General features: G+C 47.8%; 1 protein-coding gene across 1 annotated transcript; it reads right to left on the bottom strand.

Moving 5' to 3' along the window:
* Positions 1 to 9,552: 9,552 nt before the first annotated feature.
* On the bottom strand, positions 9,553 to 14,893 carry CUNH20orf202 (chromosome unknown C20orf202 homolog). Its single transcript, XM_004697891.1, has 2 exons — positions 14,828 to 14,893; positions 9,553 to 9,786 (listed from the first exon to the last, which is right to left on the bottom strand). The coding sequence occupies exons 1-2, from the start codon at positions 14,891 to 14,893 to the stop codon at positions 9,553 to 9,555; spliced, it is 300 nt and encodes a 99-aa protein (XP_004697948.1).
* Positions 14,894 to 20,085: the final 5,192 nt, after the last annotated feature.

Raw genomic sequence — 20,085 nt, 5'->3', positions numbered from 1 at the left:
GGTGGGGGGAAGAGCCTGATGCAGGGATCATAATGATTAATATTTACTGAACCTTTCCTATGACCCTGAGCAGGTTCCTTGGTCTGTAGGTTCGACAAAGCAAAGATCACGAATTTCTAACACAGGGTGCTGTGCTGATGAAATGGGTTAAACTACACAGAGTGAAGAGGGCTTGGTGCATCGTGAAGGCTGATTCCTGCTCATGGAGACTCCGTGTGTGTCAGAGTAGAGCTGGGCTCCACTCGGTTTCCTGTGATCCACCCTTGCCGATGGAGGTGGTTTTCTGGACTCAAAGTTCCACCCTTGTGGTTTGTGTCACCCAGGATCTCCACATGGCACCTGCACAACCTTTCTTAGGTGGCAGGCACTGCTGTGTGCCACATGTCAATGCTTCAATTTCTCCCAACAACCTTAGGAGGTAGGTAGCATTACGTTCCCCATTCTACAGACGATCCTTCGACGCCCAAGAAAGAACAGCCTTTAAAGTTGAATGAAACCCTACCTCTCGGGAAAAACAAACAAAACAAATGATTCCAACTCATAGCAACCCTCTAAAGCAGTGGTTCTCAACCTTCCTGATGCCACAGCTCTTTCATACAGTTCCTCAGGGTGACCTCCAACCATAAAATTTTTTTTGTTGCTACTTCATGACTGTCATTTTGCTACTGTTATGAATCATAATGTAAATATCTGATATACAGGATGTATTAGGTGATCCCTGTGAAAGGGAAGTTCGACCCCCAAAAAGGTCGCGACCCACAGGTTGAGGACCGCTGCTCTATAGGGTTTCCAAGGCTCTAGGTCTTTACAGGAGCAGATAGCCTCATCTTTCTCTTGAGGAGCAGGTGCTAGGTTTGAACTGCTGACTTTGCGGCTAGCAGGCCAATGCTTTCCCAACAGCCCCAGAATTGACTCAATGGCAGTGAGACATAGGTTCTGAAATAGGTTCTATTACTATCCCCACTTTCTACAGGCAAGGGAATTGAGGCTCAGAGAAGTGGAGTAGCTTATCTCCAGGCCAGTCTTCACAATACACCCAGAACGATCTTTCTGGAATGGTGCAGTCAGTGCCTGTTCCTTGCAGCTGGTAAACCATACTAAAGAGACAGCAAAGTGTACTACACCTAGTGCCACTGCCTTCAAACCAAGATGCTCTATGGCTTATTTTCTGGCCCAATGAAATACTTTTGTGGTTCACATGGGGATTTTTATTCTCTTGAATCTGGAGAAACTGGACATAGGCAATGTATATTAAAAGTATGTTGTTGCTGTTAGGTGCTATTGCATCAGGTCCAACTTACAGCGACTCTGTGGTCAACAGAACACAACGCGGCCTGGTTCTGGGCCATCCGCACAACGGTCCTTATGTTCCAGCCCATTGCTGCAGCCACTGTGTGAACCCATCTTGTCCAAGGGCTTCCAGTTTCATTGGCCCTCCACTTTATCAATGTTTGAAGTTACGCATAAGTTTTTCAGCAGCTGCTTTCTCCAAAGTGGGCAGTGAAGTTGTGATAGGTAGGATAATTGTGCCAACCTGGCCCATAAACATATGTGGGGTTAATAAGGTTCCAGTTTAATTGAAGGGCAAAGAGATAAATGGCTCGGGGAGCCTCACCTTTCTGTCTCTTGCTCTCAGATGATTGGACCAGTGTGCAGCTTCCTTGGCTAGTTCTCTGCCTCAACTTGCGAGCTACAATACCTGTGGGATACCTAACCCGTGGACTGTGCAGCTAAAGTTTGAGGCTCCTTCAAGACCTGCTTCCCCACACTGCTCATGTACACATCACTTGAGCTGGGGACTGTCGGACCCTGTCATCTGGCTGCCTGTTGGTGACCTGCTCTGCTGCTTGCTGCCTGTGGCCGGATTGCCTGTATTGCTCTACAGAAGACTCAGCTGTCTGCTTCTGTCTTGCATCTAGGAATCCTTGTGAGTTGAAGGACTGCCAGTGTATTAACTGTCTCACAGAGTGAGTTGAACTGAGCATTTGTACTGCTCTGTGGATTAATTAGCTGTTTATTTCTTATGTTGTAGCTATCTATCTATCAAATCATAAGTGTCCTGGTTTTGTTTCTCTAGAGAACCCTGTGTAACACATAAGTCCTTCATAGTTCTTTCAGAAGAGAATATGGAACAAGGGATATCCTTGCCAATGTTAGATGGATCTTGGCTGAAAGCCGAGAATACCAGAAAGATATTTACTTGTGGTTTATTGACTATGCCAAGGAATTTGACTATGTAGATCATAACAAACTATTAGAAGAACAGGAATTCCATAGCACTTTATTGCGCCCATGCAGAACTTGTCCCTGGATCAAGAGGCAGTTGTGTGAACAAAAATAAGGAAAAACTTCCTGGTTTAAAATTAGAAAAGGTGTGTGTCAAGGGTTGTATCTTCTCACCATACATATTCAATCTGTATGCTGAGCAAATCATCAGCGAAGTTGGGTTCTATGGAGAAGAATGGGGCATCAGGATTGGAGGAAGGCTTATTAATAACCTGAAATATGCAGATGACGCAGCCTTGCTTGCTGAAAGTGAGGAGGCCTTGAGGCACTTGCTGATGTAGATCAAGGATTGCAGCCAGCAGTATGTATTCTTGTTTGTCCTTTCAGCAGTCAATGGTACTTGTAATATTTTTTGTCAGTACCACAGTTCAAACATATAGATTCTTCTTCGGTTTTTCTTATTCAGTGGCCAACTTTCACGTACCCAGGAGGTCATGGAAAAATACTATGGCATGGGTCAGGGGTACCTTAGTTCTCGACGGAACTTCTTTGCTTTTCAGTACTCTCAGAGGGTTTGTGCAGCAGATTGACCAAATGCAAGGCATCTTTTGATCTCTTGGCTGCTGCTTCCTTGGGCATCGAATTGTGGATCCAAGGAAGACAAAAATCCATGACAGCTTCAATCTTTTCTTCATTGATCATGATGGTACCTATTGGTTCAGTTGTGAGAATTTTGATCTTCTTGATATTGAGTTGTCATCCATCCTAAAGTCTGCAATCCTTGATCTTTATATCGTCAAGTCCTTCAAGTTTTCCTCACTTTCAGCAAGCAAGGTTGTATCTTCTATGTATAACAGGTTGTTAATAAGCCTTCCTCCCATTCTGGTGCCTCATTCTTTTTCAGATAGTCCAATTCTGATTATTTGCAGAGCGTACAGATTTAATGCATGTGGTGAGAGGATACAAGCCTGTCTCACACCTTTCCTGATTTTAAACAAGGCAGCAGTCCCTTCTTCTGTTCACACACATCTTCTCGATCCACATACAAGTTATGCATGAGCACAATGAAGTGTTCTGGGATTTCCATTTTTCTCAAGGCTATCCATAGTTTGTTATAGTCCAGAGTTGAATGCCTTGGCATAGTCGATAAAACACATGTAAACGTCTCTCTGGTATTCTCTACTCATAACTGAGATCCATCTGATGTCAGTCATAATATCCCTTTTCTATCTGTCCTCTTCTGAATGGGGTCTGAATTCCTGGCAGCTCCTGTCAGTGAACTGATGCAACCATTGTTGAATGACCCTCAGCAAAATTTTGATCAATGGTATTTGTCTATAATTTAAGCATTCTGTTGGAGCACCTTTCTTTGGAATGGACCCAGATATGGATCTCTTCCAGTCAGTTGGCCGGGTTTTCCAAATTTCTTGTCATTGACAAGTGAGTGCTTCCAGCGCTTCATCAGTTTGTTGAAACATTTCGATTGGCATTCCTTGAATTCCGAGAGGCTAGTTTTGGGCTAATGCTTTTCGTGCAGCTTGGATTTCTTCTTCATTTACTATTGGCTCTTGATCATCTGCTATCTCCTGAAACAGCTGAATGTCCACTAGTTCTTTTTGGTATAGTGACTCTATGTATCCTTTTCCACTTACTTTTGCTGCTTTTGTATCATTCAATATTTTACCTATAGAATCTTTCAATATTGAAACTTGAGGCTTGAATTTTTTATTGAGTTTTTTCGGTTTAATATCTGCTGGGATGCTCTTCCGGTTTGTTTGTTTGTTTGTTTGTTTAGCTCTAGTGCTTTGCACATTTCATTGTAATCCTCCACTTTGTCCTCTCGGGCTCCTCTTCGACGTTTTCTGTTCAGTTCTTTGACTTCATTGTTTTCTTCCATTTGCCTTAGTTACTTTGTGATTAGGATCAAGTTTCAAAACGTTTTCTGACATCCACTTTGGTTTCCTTTTTCAAGTTTTTTAAAATATGTAATGTGTGTTCCATACAATTAAATGGTTCATATGTATTTAAAAGAGTTGTGCAATCACCATCACAATCAATTTTAGAATGTTTTTATTCTTGTATCCATTATTACGAGCTCCTCATTACCTCCCCAGCACCCAACATAGCCCAAAGGAACTATTAATCTGGTCTGTATGGATTGCCTATCTTGGATTTCCTGCCAGGAACACCATACAGAAAAATGACAACAAAATAAAACAGAAAATGTTCAGTCTGAGAGAAAGCAGAAGATAGTAGAAACTGGAACACATTAAAGGTGGATCCAAAAGGAGAAAAAATGCTGCATTAAATTTTAATCTAACTGTGACTGTAGTAACACGGTTTCCCATGCACTCTGTCTGAGGGTGAAACTGTTCGCCTCCTGACTCAATGGTCGAATCCTGTGGAGACACTGCAAATGGATTCTGGGTTTCCACTGTCATTCCAAGCCTTCTGAAAAGCAGGTGCTTAGAACTTAAGTCCTCCTACGATTCCCTTCTCTAATTTTATTATTTACAGTCCTTGGGTCACATGGGCCGGTGCGCTCCTTCTGTGTAGACTTAGCGGACCCTTCACTTGGATGGCAGCTAGGGTGGCAGTACCAGGGTGGATGAGTGGCTGACGATCTCTGTGCAGGAGGAAGTATTAGCTGCTGAGGGTTTTGGAGGCCAGGACTCACTCAAGCTTCCAACATCAATAGACCTCAGTCGTCTTGAGGCCAGAATATTGTGTTCTTGGCCATTGTTTTATATTGAGGAGACACAGGTCAGCTAGAGACAGACCTCAGAGCCGCCTTCCTGACTCAGTACTTTCTTAGTAACTCACTGGTAGGTAGGACGTTGCTGAATAACTGAGGGTAATTTTTCTGATTTATAAATAATAACATCTTGGACATTTTCAGTAAGGTGGGAAGATCAGCCTCTTGTTATCCTACAGTGAGATGTCGGTGCATTTTCTTCCTGTCTTTTCCTCCCAATGTATAAATAGATAAAGTTAGCTCATAGCTGAGCTCATGCTACAGAATGGTACTGCATCTTGCTTTATTCCTTTTTAACGTCAGGAGCATTTCTCCTCATGGCATGAGAAACGGTCTCTGGAAAACTGAAAGCCTTCTGGGCTCAGGATCATGGGCATGTTTCCTTGGCTGGAGGTTGTGTCAGGAGAGACCCGTCCCTGGAGAAGGACTCCGTGTTGGGCAAAGCAGCACAAAGGAGAAGGCCTGAGGAGATGGAGGGACACCGTGGCTGCAGCAGAGGGCTTGAGCACGGGCATGCTTGTGAGGACGGCACAGGATCGGGCGGGCGGTGTGTCAGCCTTTGTGGGGGTTGCTGTGGGTCAGAACGGACTCGATGGCCCTTAACCATCGTGGCACTTGGCTTACTTTCATCTGCTTTTACGCCCATAGAAAATTCAGTATTGCAATCCATTCCCCCTGCACCAAAGAAGTGTAGACCCTCAGCCTCACATGGTTGTGGTTGCTAGAGGCCCCGGAGTAGTTTCTGACGCGTGGCACGGCGGTTCCATGTGTGTAGTCTCATGGTTCTGCTGGGCTTTCGAGGCTGTGATCCTCCGCAGGAGACCCGAGGCACTTCCGAATGGGCTTGAACCACCAACCTTCTAGCTAGCAGTCAAGCACTTACCTGTGCGCACCACTCAAGGACTCCCTCTTCATATGATGTGGTGGCTTTAAGACGTGTCTGCCAATTGTGTTCATCCAGGATAGCCAGTGAGCAGCCAAAGGAGCATGCGGACCATGGGCTCAAAAAGGACACTGAGGACCTTGGCTGTTAAGGCAACAAGAACAGGACTGCACACCCAAGGCTCCCATCCAAGGGCGAGGCACACAGCGGGCAAAGGGTTCAGGGGATCAGGAGGGAAAAGGGTAGGAGCAGAGACTACGATTCAAGACATCGTGTCTAGAGAGGGTCAGGGCAGGCAGTTTGAATATATGCCGTGGCTACTGAGGACCACGCCTCCCATCGAGAAGCAGACAGTCTAAAACCCTTGCCCTTGAATATGAGCTGGCTTTGATGACTTGCTCGTCATCCGTAAAATACAGTGGAAGACACACTATGTGACTTCCAATGCCAAGTCATAAAAGGCTGCCCCACTTCCTCTGGCTTGCTCTTCAATCTCTTGTTCTAGGAACCCAGTCACTGCTGTAATGAAGCCCAGGCCACATGTAGGTCTTCCAGCTGATGGTGCAGCTAAGGTCCCAGGAAACAGGCAGCGCCAACTGTCAGATATGTGATGGAGACACCTTTGAGAGGCACTGAGCTCCGGCCACCGTCTGATTGCCATCACTTGAGCTGCTCACAGCGAGAACCACCCGGTTGATCCCAGTCAACCCTCAGAACTGCAGGAAACAGGACTTACAACAATACTAGATGCCATTCGAATGATAAAGTGTGGTGGTTGTTTTAAGTTTGGGGGTAGTTTGTACACACCGACATAGAAATAGCTGGCCCAGGAATGGGAAGCTGGCACCACCTAAAGAGGGATGAACTGCCTGCCCCGGTGCACCCTGAGCTGCTCTCTCTGCTCCCACTCCCTTTCGCGCCTGACCTCATGAACCCTCTGTCCCACTGTGCTCCCCCCCCCCCCACTCCTTGGATATGGGACTTGGGCGTGCAGTCCTGTCTGTCCTTGCTGCCTTAGCACTGAAAGCACTGGCTGTCCCTTTTTTAAAAATCGTTTTATTAGTGGCTCATACAACTCTGATCACCATACATACATCAATTGTGTAAAGCACATTTGTACATTCATTGCCCTCATCCTTCTCAAAGAATTTGTTCTCCACTTAAGCCCCCAGCATCAGGTCCTCATTTTTTCTCCTCCCTCCCCGCTCCCCCCTCCCTCATGAGCCCTTGATCATTTATAGATTATTATTTTGTCATATCTTGCCCTGTCCGACGTCTCCCTTCACCTACTTTTCTGTTGTCCGTCCCCCAGGGAGGAGGTCACATATAGTTCCTTGGGTTTCCCTTTTTAAGATCATGGCCCACCTGCTCCCTCTGGTGCTCACTGGTGGCCTTGGTTGAGTGTGATTTCCAACCCAGCCCTCTAGGAATGGAAGCCTCCAATGCCATCTCACGCTGATCCCTGAGCCCTAGTGTCTGAGCTCAGGCTGGGCTTGCTCTGACCTGGGACCAGTACCTGAACATGGGTTCCAGATATAGGGTCCTGGGGAACAACGCATAGCCTGCCAGAGGGGCAGGCTCAGGAGCTCTAGGACTATCTTCCCAGGTTGGTGCATTAGTGCACGACTGGTCCGGTGACCCCACTCTGGGAAGCTGGGAATGGCAGAGCGGATCGGTGGTTGGCTTTGGCTTATCTCTACTTTCTGGGAGTAGGCAGCTATCTCTCTAGATGGTTGTTGCTAGCACTCTTGTAATACTTATAGTTTCATAAGTCACACTGCAATAGTAAGCTCTTGATGGTCCTTTCCAATCCCAGCTGCAGTGTACATCAGCTTGTGTGCATTATCTCATTTACTCAACATAACCACCCTACAAGACAGGTACTATTATTATCTTTTTTTGACTGATAAGGTAATTGAGGGTATTTTCTTAACTAAGACTAAAAAGTCACTCAAGAATGGAGCTGGAATTAAACTCTGGTTAACAACCACAATTTATGATTAGGAATGTGCAACTTAAGATCACAATAAGCTATCATTTCTCACCGATGATGTTGACAAGTAGAAAACGATGGATAAGGGATAAGAGCAAGGGGTGGTGAGAATTCAGAGCAAGGGGGACATTGCTGGGGGAGTGGGAAGGGATGACTCACTTCATAAACATGAACACCAGCCTGCCTTCTTCTAATTCCACTCTTAGATGGTGTATGTACTCCAGAGAAACTCTTGAACTAGTTCATCAGGAGACATGAACAAAAAGATGACAGAGCATTGGTAATAATACATCTCGCTGCCCCCCCCCCCAAAAAAACAAAACAACAACACCAACACAAACCAAACCCCAAGGCACAAATGTGTGATTTGAGACAGTCAGGAGAAAGAACCATGCCAGTGATGTGAAATGAGGGAGTTTAATGTGAAACTTGTTAATTCGTTATAAAGTTGTCAATTTGGAGACTAACAAGGTAGAAGGGTGGATTTCATGCTTTTCCATTTTTTACTCTTTTATTGTGAACTGAGTGAGAGGGTACAGAACAGAATCCGTTTTACATCCAACAATTAGAAAACGCATTTTGTTTCATCTCATGCATTGTGATCCCCTCAGTGTAACATCTCTCATCCGACTTGCTCCTCATGTTTCCTGTTGCCATTCCTCTGTTTTTCCGAACCCCTTGAACTTTGTCTTTGGGTCAGAGTTGCCCTTTTGATCTCAGATAGTCTATTGTTCTAAGGTGTGGGTGCCTCACCAGTGTCATTGTTCCTCTTATACACCTGGTTATTGGTTAGCTGTAAAATTGAGTCATCAGGGTGAGTTCGGTTCCAGAGCTGAAGGGTAAGGGTCATAATCTTGGGGGTCCCACCAGTCTCTATCTGACCAGCAAGTCTGGTTTCATTCACTGTCTTTAGTATCTGGAAAGAATGCAGAATTCACTCACGGAACTAGGACATGAGGTCAGAGAGCAGAGTGAGCCAGGACTCTTCCTCCCTGGCCATTTCTCGTTCAGACCTCGCTCAACTACACTTTGAAGATGAGTCTTGTCCACGTCCCCTTCACATGGCCACTGGCACCCGCACTTTGCAATAGCAGTAGAAGGAACATCCAGAGAATAATTCCAGGGAAGCATTGTGATTGGCTCTGTTGAGTCACCTGCTCAGCTGTTGGGCCAATCATGTTGTTAAGGTGAGCATAAATCATAATCGGCCAGGTCTGATCATATGAGGTGAAGACCATGAACTGAAATGGGCTAGGTTTGGTGCCAAGGTGGTGCCAAGGTCTGTTGTTATCACATAAAGGAGACTGAGAAGGTTGGTGGGAAGACAGAAAATAGCCACCAAGTCACTTCTACACAGGGTTTAAATGACCACAACACCTCTTTTCACACTTCAGGTTCTTGCTTTGTTTTAATCATCACCCTGGGAGAAATCTCCAAGGAGAGGGTCACTTCTACGGTGCTTACCCAAAGCCATCATGCTTGTGTTTTCAAAGCACATTCACACCCAATGTTGTATTTGTGCCTCATCTGAAACCCCCCTGAGAAGTGACAGAATGCAGGGGTGGAGTAACATTGCTAGGGACACCTGGTGGATGAGGACAGAGTAGATCCCAGAGCCCTGGCCTTCCGACTCCCCCTATAGTACCAGTCTAGATGACGGGAAGGAGGGTTTAAGGCCAGTGTCATCCACGCCAATTAAGGGAGGGAGCTGCGCCTGCTCTCTTCTCCTCGAAGGAGCTGGGCCAGCCCCCCCAAGGATGGAGGCTGGTGGCTCCTGCCTTCAGAGCCTGCTCGAGCCCTGATGGGAGAGGGCGCGCCACTGGACCTGGCGTCCTCCCAGTGGGCACTCGCCGCGCGCAGCTCCTCCAGGACACTATGCAGATGCCTCAGCGTGAGCAGGAGTCTCTGGTCTTGAACCTGCATCTCAGACTGAGAGAGAGCACAAGGCCATTAGGGGGTATAAAGACAGACAGACAGACAAACAAACCCACTGGCATCGCATCCATGCAGAGACACAGCGAGTCTGGAGGACAGAGCAGAGCTGCCTCTGACAGTTCCTGACACTGGAATTCTTTACAGGAGTAGAACCCCCACCCCCCACCCCCAGCAGCAGGTGGTTTCAAACTGTTGAAACCAGTTTGGGGCACAATGCCTAACCACTACACCACCAGGGCTCCTTCAGGGGGTATAGAGCACGGTAAGTTCCCCACCAAGCACACTCCCACCGCTGCCCCATCCGATGCCCCATGGTGCCTGGCACACTCTCCGGAGGAGTCATGCCCGCCAAAGCCTCGGCTTCTTCATCTGCCAAGTGCCAAGGAGACCACCTACCTTGCAAGGCTCTCCTGAGTCAACCCACACACCCACTGCCATCAAGTCCACCCCCACTCATTGCCATCCTGTGTAGTTTATCAGACTGTACATCTTTATGGGAGCAGACAGCCTCAACCTCTCCCTTGGAGCGGCTGGTAGGTTTGAACGGCCAACCTTGGGGTTAGGGCTCCAAATACCTAGCCCCCAGTACCACCAGGGCCCCTTGGGTTCTTAGGAGAACGGAACCAAAATGAACCCTTGGGACACATTTTCTACCATGTGATCTGTTGAGCAACCAAGTGTATATGAGTATCTCTATTGTGACTGTTTCATGCAACTTCTTATCTGAGTTTACAACACCATTATATCCTTTCATCTTTGCTATCACAAACAAGATTTTTTTTAAAAATCGGTATTAAGTTGCTGGAAGGATCTGTTGTGATCCACCAAGTTTTTCATCGGCTAATTTTCAAAAATAGACTAGCAGCCTTTCTCCCTAGGCTGCAACCTGTCCACCCTGGTTGACCCTACCAGTATCCCAAACACCGATGGCATAGCTCCCAGCCTCGGGGCAGCACGCGAGCTACCGTCGGGCGACAACCTGACAAGTTGGTGATGAGCAATGTTTCATTCTGTTCTCAACTCAACGATTCCTGAGAAGGTGACCTGAAGTGGAGCACACCAGGGGGCAAATGGGAACCCTGTAGGACAGTGGTTCTCAACATGTGGCTCGGTGGCCCTTGAACAAACAAACAAAACAAACCCCAAACCCATTGCCATGGAACTGATTTCCATTCAGAGCAACCCTCTTGGACAGAGTAGGACTGGCTCTCAGAGTTTCCAAGGCGATAAATCGTTATGCAAGCAAGACTGGTCCATCTTTCTCTCGTACAGTGGCTGGTGGGTTTGAACTGCCAGCCTTTTGGTTCACTGCCAATGAACCACTGTGCCACCAGGGCTCCTCTGGGGACCCCTGAGGTCCTAAAAACCCTTTCAGAGGTTTCATCAGGTCAAAACTATTTTCATAACAGTATGAAGAGGTTATGTACCCTTTCGGCTCCATTTTCAGATGCGTCTGCAGTAGAACTCTGTTCAGAAGCCACATGGCACGATAGCCTACCAGCTTGAGGGCAAAGGCAGTTAGGAGATTCCAGGTGGCTTCTGTTAAGGGGGCCATTAAAGAGATTTTCAACCATGTCAAACAATATAGGTATTTTTTAAAAGGAAAAAAAACACCCCAATTTTATCAGCGTGTAGAGCTGGACGGTTCCCTTCAAGCTCGGTGTTCAAACACTCCAGCCACACCTCAGGAGAAAGACGAGGCTGTCTGCCCCTGGGAAATTTGACCATCTCAGAGACCCTCAAGAGGGTTGCTAGGGGTTGGCATCAACTTGATGGCAGTGGGTTTTGTTTTGGAATGAGTTTGTTATCCTGATTTTAAATGCATTCCTGTTAGAGATTTACAATTTCTCAGCACCGATGGCTCATTCAGTCAGGATGGAGCGTGACTCACACAAACGAGAGCGTTCCGAGAGTCCTCAGGACTTTGGAAGAGTCTCATCTCACAGGCCCGAGGGCCTGAGATGGATGGGCTCTGGGCAAAGTCCAACACTTAGCTTGTCCTCCTGCCAAGGGTCACCAGGCTGCTTCATCTGTGATCACTGCAGCCCTCTGCTCTCTCTTGGACCCAGCCAGGAATGGGGGGCCAGCAGATACCGGGAAGTAGGGAGAAGACAGAATTCTGGTGTGGCCACTGACTTCCTCCTGCTGGTGGAAATGAGTGACATCCAGTGGGGGGTCCTCCCCTTCCCTGATGGGCAATGGAGCCAGGCATCATTCCACGTGATAGGGGTTGAACCAAGTGTGGTAGTTATACAATCATTAGTCAGTTTGAGGATTAAGAGGGAAGGGGTGAAGTCTAGCCTGTCAATCAGGTGATAGCCAATGAGGCCTCTGTGTGGGCGTGGCCTTCTCCTGAGGATTCTGGGAAATCCGGTATTCCTCCCTGGAGGCAGGAGACACTCTCTCTGCTCACTCTCTGTGAGACATTTTTGGGGAGAAGCCACATGAAGCTACCCTGAGGCAGTCTGAGTTATAGAGCTGAAGGAACCACGTGAAGACCCCTGGCAGCGCAGAGATGCTTGCAATACCATTGGATCCACAAGACCACTCATCCACTGGCCTGTGATCTTCCTGCATTCAGTGTCATTGCATGTGTTGCATGAGTCTGAAGAGGACTTTATAGATTGGTATTGGACATATGGGCCAATATCGAACTTATGGACTTGGTTTGGGAGGTTTTCTCAATATTCAATTGCTCTTGTATATAAATCTCTTTTTTATACACAAATGAGTCTCCCTAGGTTTGTTTCTCTAGTCTACCCAGACTACCACACCAAATTTGATTGGGACAGCCCGGGGTCAGCAAGGGGAGACACAAGGTTCCCTCTCTTAGCATCATGTGGAGGGAGATGTCCGCTGTCCTTCTGATCGCTCCCTGTCCCCTCTCAGCGGCCTATCTTTCTGTCCCTCTTTGAGGTGTGAGAGGAAGGTGCTGAGTCAGTGGGGAAACATTAGCTTCAGCTTAGGTGCCTGCTGCTTACAGGCATGTGGGATGGTCAGCTGCCCGGCTTCTGGACACCCGAGGACCATGCGCAGCTGCAGTCCCTGTACTGGAGGCAGGAATCCCCTTGGTTCAATGGGAAGCCCTGTTAGGTCAGCTGAACTGCGGGGTGAAGAGAGCAAGGGCTCCCCGCAAGCCTGTTACCTGGCAACCCAGAAGGAGCCTCCAGGGTAACATCCTTCCCCTCAGTTCTGTCTGTCCCGCTGCAGAGTGAAAGGTTGCCTCTGGGCATCGCCACCCTCTTGGCCGGTGCACCATGTCCTTTGGGACACTCCCCTCACCTCTAGACTTGAATAGACCCCACCAAAAGAGGCCCCGGAGCTTGGCTTCCCGAGCCTAACAATGTCTTAACACGGAAGTCCAGGAGAAGCACTCCAACAGGGACAGAACAGGGGCCTCTGCCCTGCCTGCTAAGGGAATGAACAAAGGACCCCGTGAACCAAGTGATGAGCCAAGGATGCTGTGAGGCCTGGCTTGGCCAAGACCTTCACCTTGAAGCCAGGCCTAGAAACATTCTGACACCGGATAGTACTGGAAGATAATTCTGAGACTTGCTGGCTCAGGTCGGCTAGAAGAAACCACATCTGAGACCCATGGGCAAACGGAGTCACTCACTAGAAAGACGCTTGACCATCTGCAGAGTGGCAACCGCCCCCCATTTGAAAGTGCCAAATCAGAACTAGGAGTGTTCCCTAGGCAACGTCCCTTTCTCACTTCGAGAGGGGGACCTGCGTAGCCGGGAACAAAGCTGTGTCTTATCTATGCTTAAGACGGCTCCTTCTCAACTCCAGAGAGGAACCGGCTTCAGTTCTTTTGAAGCGACTCTATGCTGTAAAGAAACTGTGTCTTTCCCTCTTTGCTGCTGTGAGCATATGTGTGTGTGAGCTCATCTTATCTCTGGGCCCTAAACAAACCACATGGGGTTGGGGCTTGCTGGTTCAGCGCAGCGCTGAACTTCACAGGCTCCCCAGGCAGCTCTTCAACCAACAGGAAGTGGAAGACAGGAGCCAGCTGGGTAGATGCATTTCCTCGCTGTGCTTTCATGATGTTCAACTTGTAACAATGAAAACACATCCTGCCTATCAGATATTTACATGACGATTCACAACAGTGGCAAAATAACAGCGATTAAGTAGCAATGAAAATAATGTTATGGTTGGGGGTCACCACCACATGAGGAACTGTATGAAAGGGTCGCGGCCTCAGGAAGGTTGAGAACCACTCTGGGGTCAGGACCTTTGCATGTGCTGCTCCCTTTGCAAGACTTGCTGTTTCTCCGAATGTCCGTGGGGCTCCCTCAGATTAGGTCAGGCCTCTGCTCCTCTTTGGGGCTCCGGCCCTGTCCCTCCAGGTGCCTGTTCCGTCATCCTGCTCCCTGTCCTTCCTGGCACGTGCCTCTCCCCAGGATTGGATCTGTCCTTTGCTTCCCACTACAAAGTCATGTTCACGAGGGTGAGGGCTCCCGGTGAATGCCCACTGCCAACATTTCAGCTGGCAGCCGAGCATGTTCACCATTCACACCATCCAGGCACTCAAATCCTAGTCTGCGCATCGGCATTCGAGAGGACCTGGGCTAAGCAGCAGGTAGATTCCGTGTCTGCCAGGGCCAGGATGGAATAGTCCACATGGATACTCGTGACGTATATTAAGTAATTGTGTTCACTACATACTTCTAATGCCCCCGACGATGTTGGTACTTCTGTTATCCCCGCCTTATAAGAGAGCCGAGACTCAGCGCAGCGAAGCCCCATGGGATGCCACAAAGCAGCAGAGCTGGGCAAATACCCAAGAACTCAATGTAATCCCCAAACCGGTCTGGCAAGCCTGGTGCCTCCTAAGTAGGTCATGACCTATTTATCCAGCACCTGAAATCATCAATGTGCCACGTGGCTGGTCTCAGAGGGCTGCCTGCAGGGCCCACACCCCAGCCTGCAGCCTCTGCCCCAGCCAAGTGTCCACCTTAGGGAGGGGGGCCAGGGAGCCCAGAAAAGTACGAGGTAGGGACTACAGGTAGAGAAAAATATGGAGCCTTACCAGTTCCTTTCTCAGCCACTCCAGGGTCTGCCTGAGATTCTCAGCTGGCTCATCTGCTCTTTCCATCTCTGCGACCTTGGGAAAGACCTTGTGCTGCTGACCTGGGCGTGGGCCCAATAGACCTCTGACTTCTATAGCCCCTCACCTCCGGTCGGCTGAGAGCAGGACTGGGCTAAATCCCTGAGGATGGAGCTAATGAGAGCAGGCAGTGGCTCACTAACATTGGAAAACGTAGTTGCTTTTAAAAAAAAAAAAACCCTGAAGGGCTTCTTCAGCACTAGATCAGAGCATGGAGCAAGGAGGGAGGGAGAACGCTGAGGGTAGGGGCTTGTCTCAGTGCCAGCGGGTTCTAGAAGTCAAGAAGATTTGATGCCAGTAGGACCACAGAGGCTGTGAAATATTAAATGATCATTAGAATTAGGATTATGGAAATAGGGGTGCCCCACAGCCCCCGCCAGGACTTGCTTTGCAAAGTGCTACCTGTGTACAGATAGCTCATTTGGGGCTAATATACGTCCTGGCTCCTCAATTCCCCTCCTCACACATTCCCCTGTCTGGGGAGTCTCCTGCTGTCAAAGCGTAGCGACCCCGTGGGTGCAGAGTGGAACTGCCCCACAGGGTTTTCAAGCCTGTGGTCTCTCCAAAACAGATCACCAGGCCTTACTTCCGAGGCACCCAGGAGTGGGTTAGATCCACACACCTGTAGCTGAGTAGCCCAGCTCATATCTGTTGGTGCCACCTCAGGGATTCCACCTATTGAATCTCTCAAAAACAAACTCACGGTCATTGAGTGTATTCCCACTCAGGGCGGCCCCATAGGGCAGAGTAGCACTGGCCCTGTGGATTTCCAAGAGTATAACGCTTTACAGGGCTACACAGCCTCATCCCTCTCCCACAGAGCAGTTGGTGGTTTCAAACCGTTGATCTTATAGTTAACAACCCAATGTGCAACCGCTACACCACCGGGGCTCCTCCTTTGGAGTCCAGATAAAAGGAAATGCTCAGTTTGCAGGTCCTTTCTGGGGTGTCCAGGTGACCCATTTCTAGTCAACGCCGAATTTGCTCGTAGGCTCCTAGAAACACCTTTACCTTCCTGATAAGAAGTAAATGCCACTATTGCTCTTCCTCGGCTCCTACTTTCTCTGGCCAGGTTTGCAGCCATGATGCCCGGAGCTACAGTAATGATCTCACAAGCCGAAGACAAAGGCCAAGAAAACTGCAGAGACGCTGGAAATTGGAAAGTCACCGAGTCAGGGAATTACGGGCAGGCTTTTGGTTCTGTGAGACAATAAACCTCATTTTTCATCGAGCTCCCTGCTACCTGCAGCCAAACACGGTATGTCCACGGCGCCCCATTTCTGTCTCACAGCACACTCTATGACGTGGGAGTGGGTATTGTTCTAGCCTCACTTTCAGCAAGAGAGTGCCTATTGTGAACCCAGTCATGGATTGCTCACTGCATCCCCAGGGGCGCGCTCAGGACTGGGCACAGAACCAAAATCAGACAAAGACAATTCTTCCTTCCCTAGGACGGACATCCCAGTGGGCAGAGACAAACAACAGTTGAATGAAAGCTATATTTAAATGGGATCTTTTTTTTTTTCTTGCACTGCACATGAACTAATTGGATCAGTTGCCGTCAGGTTGGTGTTGGCTCGTGGTGAACCTGGCCGTCAGGGTAGACGTTCCATGGCTGAGTTTTCAGGTGCCTCTGGGTGGGCTGGAACCTCCGACCTTTTGGCTAGCAGCTGAGGGGGGCTACGTGCTTGTGCCATCCAACGACTCTTCACATGAACTAGGAACCCAGAGCAAAAGTTAGTATAATGAGCAATGCCAGATGATGGGCTGTCGTGATTTGCAGAACACCTTCAACTCACGTTTGGAGCAGTTCCTCATCAACCCCGGTTACGCACGCTCCCCTGATGAGGAGCTCCTCACCCCAAACTCACAAGGAAACTGTCTTAGTTCGCTATCATGGAAATACCACCAGGAGATGAATTGAACTCCCAGACAGGTCTTCCCTAACAATTTGTGGTTGCTATTGTTGCTCGGTGCCATCAAGCCTGTTCTGACCCACAACAACCCTGGACACAACAGAACAAATCACTGCCGGTCCTGTGCCGGCCACACAATTGTTCCCAAGCTTAAGTCCTTGGTGGCAGTCACAGTATCAACCCGTCTTGTTGAGAGCCTTCCTCTTTTTTGCTGCCCCTCTACATTACTAAGCATGATGTCTTTCTCCAGGGACTGGTCTCTCCTGACCATATGCCCAGAGTATGTAAGAGGACGTCTCACCATCCTTGCCTCTAAGGAGCATGCTGGCCATACTTCTTCCAACAGATTGGTTTGTCCTTTAGCAGCCCATGCTACTTCCAATAGTCTTCTCCAGCACCACAACTCAAATGCACCACTTCTGCTTGGGTTTATCTTATGCACTGTCCACTTTCACATGCATATGAGGGGGTTGAAAATACCATGGCTTGGGCCAGGCCCACTTTAGTTCTCAAAGTAACATCTTTGCTTTTCAACACTTTAAAACAGTGGTTCTCAACCTTCCTAATGCTGCAACCCTATAGTACAGTTCCTCATGTTGTGAGTTTCGGTGCTACTTCATAACTGTAATTTTGCTATTGTTTTGAGTAGGGTGACCCCTGTGAAAGGGTCGTTCGACCCCCAAAGGGGTTGCAACTCACAGGTTGAGAACCACTGCTTTAAAAGGTCTTAGGCAGTAGAGTTACCTAATGCAATGCGTCTTTTGATCTCTCGACTGCCGCTTCCATGAGCGTTGAATGCTGATCCAAGCGAGACAAAATCCTTGACCACGTCAACCTTTTCCCCATTCATCATGATGTTACCTATTGGTGCAGTTGTGCATATCAAACAATCCTTGTTTACAGCTTACCAGGAAATCTCAGTCAACCCAGACAAAAGTGGCAAGCCTCTGGAGGAGAAAATGAAGGCAAGGGCCAACCCCTCAGGGTTGGGGAGAAAATTTTCCGAGACGGTTTTTCCAAAGAACTGAGACTAAAGGCCACATCCAGAAACTCACTGCACCACAACGTTAAATAAAACACAACAGTATAAATTCTAGTAAAGTAAGCAGAAAAAGTAGAAAGCTATGTGGTGTCGCCCTAGGAGATAGGGCTCGGGTCAATAGGTACAGGACGTGTTGTTGTTATTGCTCCTCCGCACAACCGTCTGTACAACAGAACAAAACACAACCGGGTCCTGCGCCACCCTCACAATTGTCACCTTGGAGCCCATTGTTGAGGCGACTGTGTCAATCCATGGCATCCAGGGTCTTCCTCATTTTTCTCTGAACTGCGACTTTATCTAACACAGTGTCCTTATGAGACAGAGTCTTATCATCCTTGTTTCTAAGGAGCATTCTGGCTGTACGTCTTCCAAGACAGATTTATTTGTTCTTTTGGCAGTTCTTGGTATTTTGATTCTTTTTTCGCCACACCCATAATTCAAGTGCATCCATTCCCCTTCCGTCTTCCATATTCACTGTCCAGTTTTTACATATGTAGGAGGCGATTAAAATACCATGGCTTGGGTCAGGCTCACCTTAGTCCTTAAATGCTCTTTAACGAGGTCTTGTGCATCAGATATTCCCAAGGCAATATGTTGCTTGATTTCTTTGATTACTGCTTCCATGAACATTCATTGTGGATGCAAGAAAAGTGAAATCCTTAACTTCGATCTGTTCTCCATCTATCATGATGTTGTCCATTGAGCCCGTCAGGAGGATTGCTAGTCTCTTTCCATTGAGTGGTAATCCACACTAGAGGCTGCAGTCCTTGGCCTTCCTCAGCAAGTGCTTCAAGTCCTCCTCAATTTCAGCCAGCAAGGCGGTGGCCTCGGCTGGTCGTTCATGGCCATTTCTCTAACCCTGATGCTGCATGTTTCTTCATGGAGTCCAGTCTCTTGGATTATTTGCTCAGCGTGCCGATTGAGTAAAAACAGTGACAGGATACCACCGCGTTGCACACCCTTTCTGAATGTAAACCCTGCAGTGTCCCCTTGTTCTGGTCAAATGGCTGCCTGTTGGTCTGTGTACAGGTTCCACATGAGCACAATCAGTGTTCTGGAATTGCTGTTCTTTGCAATGGCATTCATAGTTTGTACTGATCCACGTCATTGAGTGTCCTTGCGTAGTCCATAAAACACAAGCCCACATCTTTCTGGTGGTCTCTGCTTTCAGTCAACATCCATCTGACATCTCCATGATATCCTTCCCTCCATGTCCCCTTCTGAATCCTGCTTGAATTTCTGGAATTCTCCAACCATTTTTGAATTATCTTCAGCAAAATTTTCTTGCATGTGATATTAACATGATTAGATGATTTCTGCATTCTCTTGGGTCGCTTTCCTTTGCAATGAGTGCAAATAAGGGTCTTCCGGGCAGTTGGCCAGTTGGTCAGTTTGAAATTTCTTAGCACAAAAGGCACTTCCAGGGTCGCATCGGTTTTCTGAAACATTTCGATTGTTATTCCATCAGTTCCTGGAGCCCTCGTCTTGGCCAATGCTTGCATGTACTCCTTCAATACCATTGGCTCTTCGTCTTGAAATGGTTGAATGTTGGCCAGTTCTTTTTGCGACAGTGTAGTCCTTCCATCTTCTTTTGCTGCTTCCTGCACGATTCAACATTTTGTTCATAGAGTGCTTCAATTTGAGGCTTTTTGAATTTCCCCCTCCCCTCAATTCTTTCCGTTTGAGAAATGCTGGCCTATTCTTCCCTTTTGATTTTCTAACTCCAGGTCTTTGCACCTTTCATTACATACTTTACTTTGTCTTCTCGAGCTGCCCTTTGATGTTTTCTGTTCAGCTCTTTTTCTTCATTTCCTGCTTTAGCTACTCTATAATCAAGAGCAAGTCTCAGCATCTCCTCTGACATCACTTTGGTTTACTGCGTGCTTGCCTGTCTTTAAGTCACATTTTGTTGTCTTCGGGTGTGAGGCTCTTGGTGTCGTCTCCACAGCTGATTGGTCTTCTGTTATTAATGCTCAGTGCTTCAAATTTGTTCTTGAGATGTTCTCTAAGTTCGGATGGGATATAGTCAACACTGTATTTTCTCTCTCGTGGACTTGTTTTAACTTTCTTCAGCTTCAGCCTGAACTTGTATGTGCACATCTAATGGTTCATTCCGCAGTCGGCTGTGGGAGGGTTTTGGCTGATGATACTGAGTGTTGCCACGGTCTCCTCCCACAGATGCAATCAATTTGATTACTGCATATCCATCTGGCAAGGTCTAC

The sequence above is a fragment of the Echinops telfairi genome, unplaced genomic scaffold (assembly GCF_000313985.2).
Source record: "Echinops telfairi isolate 266 unplaced genomic scaffold, ASM31398v2 ScPeMD7_5592;HRSCAF=6446, whole genome shotgun sequence".
In the NCBI taxonomy this organism is placed as follows: Eukaryota; Metazoa; Chordata; class Mammalia; order Afrosoricida; family Tenrecidae; genus Echinops; species Echinops telfairi.
This window is presented reverse-complemented; position numbering and strand designations above follow the sequence as displayed.

Coding starts and splice junctions, on each gene's coding strand:
- CUNH20orf202 (XM_004697891.1), bottom strand. CDS start 14,893: ATGGAAAGAGCAGATGAGCCAGCTGAGAATCTCAGGCAGACCCTGGAG. Junction 9,787..14,827: donor AGTGGCTGAGAAAGGAACTG/GTAAGGCTCCAT, acceptor GCTCTCTCTCAG/TCTGAGATGCAGGTTCAAGA.